Here is a 2,028-nt window from a genome sequence, read left to right as displayed (position 1 = left end):
AGATTAATATTTTTTTTTTGTCTTTATATTTATATTAGTAGAATAATTGAATGATTTTGTTCTCTATTTATTTTTGACATAATATGATTCTAATATCTTTTTAAAATATTTAATCTGTTAATATGATATTAGTGTTTACATTATTTTTTTTATCTTATAAATGACATTTCATTAATGATATTAATTAGCATTTAAAAAACAATCATAATGATTTTTTTTTAAATATACAAAAACCTATTGAATACAAAAAAAAAATAGAGAAAAACATAAAACGATTGTTACGGGACAAAAATTGTATTAAACCCATAGATTACTATTTCTTTGGCCTCAGTCCTTTTTTTTCAAAAGTTACCACCAAGAGTGACTCATGCTGGTATCTAAGAATAAATCTTGTGTTTTCTTTTGGAAGTTTTGTACATTAAAACATAAATTATTTTTATAAAACTAATAAACTATACTAAATCAACTATTGAATTCCGTTTAACAAATACAGCAAGTTACTTTCGGAAAAACTGTAAACACAAATACATACCTGAAGAGAAGACAAGAAGATTAATTAAAATGATCGTACTGAGAAGAATAAAATAGGATCACGTTTCATGATTCATAAGAACTTTATTGATTATATATTCATAAGTGCATAACTCAGCTTGCTGTTATGCAGAGTCACAGAGACTACACACATAGTTCTGACACGAAAGTAATAGTACAGTACAAAGTTGATATATAGATGCAGTAGAAGGCTTATTGTATATATATATATGGTTGTTTTATTTATAAAATGCCCTGCATGCACGTTTGTCTAGGTTTGGAGAGAATCCAGTTAACAGTTTCTGGTGCACCAACACCGGACATCATCCCTGCACCTGCCACTCAGCAAGTGTTCTTTGTTCTTGCAGTGATCATCGCAGCTCCCAGTGGTGAAGCACGGACCCCTGTATGTATCCGCCAGGTTCTCGCAAGTCTTTGCCTCACTCTGCACCACAACTTCTTCTGCATGTCATAGATGTCATAAAATAGGGTTATATTTCATATGATAGAGATGCAGAAGAATGAACATAAAGAGTAATGACTTACGAGCAACAAAGAGAACAAGGAAGAGGAAGCATAATCCAGCGATTGATTTCTTCTCCATGGCTTATTTAGTGGATATTCACTTATATGTATATGCTAAAGGTGTGTGATGGAATATGAAGGTGTGGTTTGTGCTTATTATTAGACACGTATATATAGCACTTGAAGAGTTGAAAAGTACACACCGATGAAGTTGCTGATGAGAAACGCAAGTAGAAACTGGAAGAAAGTAATGAATGAATCTGTAAGAAGGTTTCGGTGGATTTGTATTTTGGTGGTGTGAAAAGTCAAACAAACTGTGCCAGGTGTAGGAAAGGAACTTATCAGAACAATCACATGCCAGGCTTCTAGCTAGAATTTGAAAATAAATTTATATATATATTTGAAAAATATTTCGTATAAATTTAAATATTTATCAACACCTCATGTATTTACTCTTAAAAGAGAACAAAATAAAAAAACAAAACTAGAAGATAAGAGAAGAAAGATATAAAGGAAAAGAAAAAGAATAATAGATATATATGGAATACAAGTCTATATATGTATTATCTTCTCTTTTTCTTTTCTCATTATCGTCAATAATGAACTTTCATATAAAAGTTTAAGTTATAATAGTTTTTTTTTAAATTTAATAATTAATTTAAATTTAATTTGAGTAATCAAATTTTAGTTTATAAAATGTTACTTTTATTTTATATTCCAAATATTTCTTTTTATCTTCTTTGGTAGTTGGGTATGGAAGTGAACTAGTTAAAGTACTAGGAAAAGGAAGTATCCGATAAAAGTTAAAATCAAGAAAATAATAACCATTATTTTAGGTATATAATAATCATTAGTCAGTGGCTTGACTTTTCAAGTCGAGAAGTATATATTTTATTCCGTGAATGGGGTGATATAAGTATTTCTTCTATATAATTAAAATTTATAGTAAATAGATATTTTAAGTGTGTATTA

General features: G+C 28.6%; 1 protein-coding gene across 1 annotated transcript; it reads right to left on the bottom strand.

The window, feature by feature from the left end:
* Positions 1-595: 595 nt before the first annotated feature.
* On the bottom strand, positions 596-1,220 carry LOC114184146 (defensin-like protein). The gene is made up of 2 exons (XM_028071403.1): positions 1,078-1,220; positions 596-993 (listed from the first exon to the last, which is right to left on the bottom strand). The coding sequence occupies exons 1-2, from the start codon at positions 1,133-1,135 to the stop codon at positions 824-826; spliced, it is 228 nt and encodes a 75-aa protein (XP_027927204.1). The 5' UTR covers positions 1,136-1,220; the 3' UTR covers positions 596-823.
* Positions 1,221-2,028: the final 808 nt, after the last annotated feature.

Source organism: Vigna unguiculata, chromosome 5 (assembly GCF_004118075.2).
Source record: "Vigna unguiculata cultivar IT97K-499-35 chromosome 5, ASM411807v1, whole genome shotgun sequence".
NCBI lineage: Eukaryota > Viridiplantae > Streptophyta > Magnoliopsida > Fabales > Fabaceae > Vigna > Vigna unguiculata.
The sequence above is the reverse complement of the archived record's forward strand: the minus strand, read 5'-3'. Positions and strand labels throughout refer to the sequence as shown.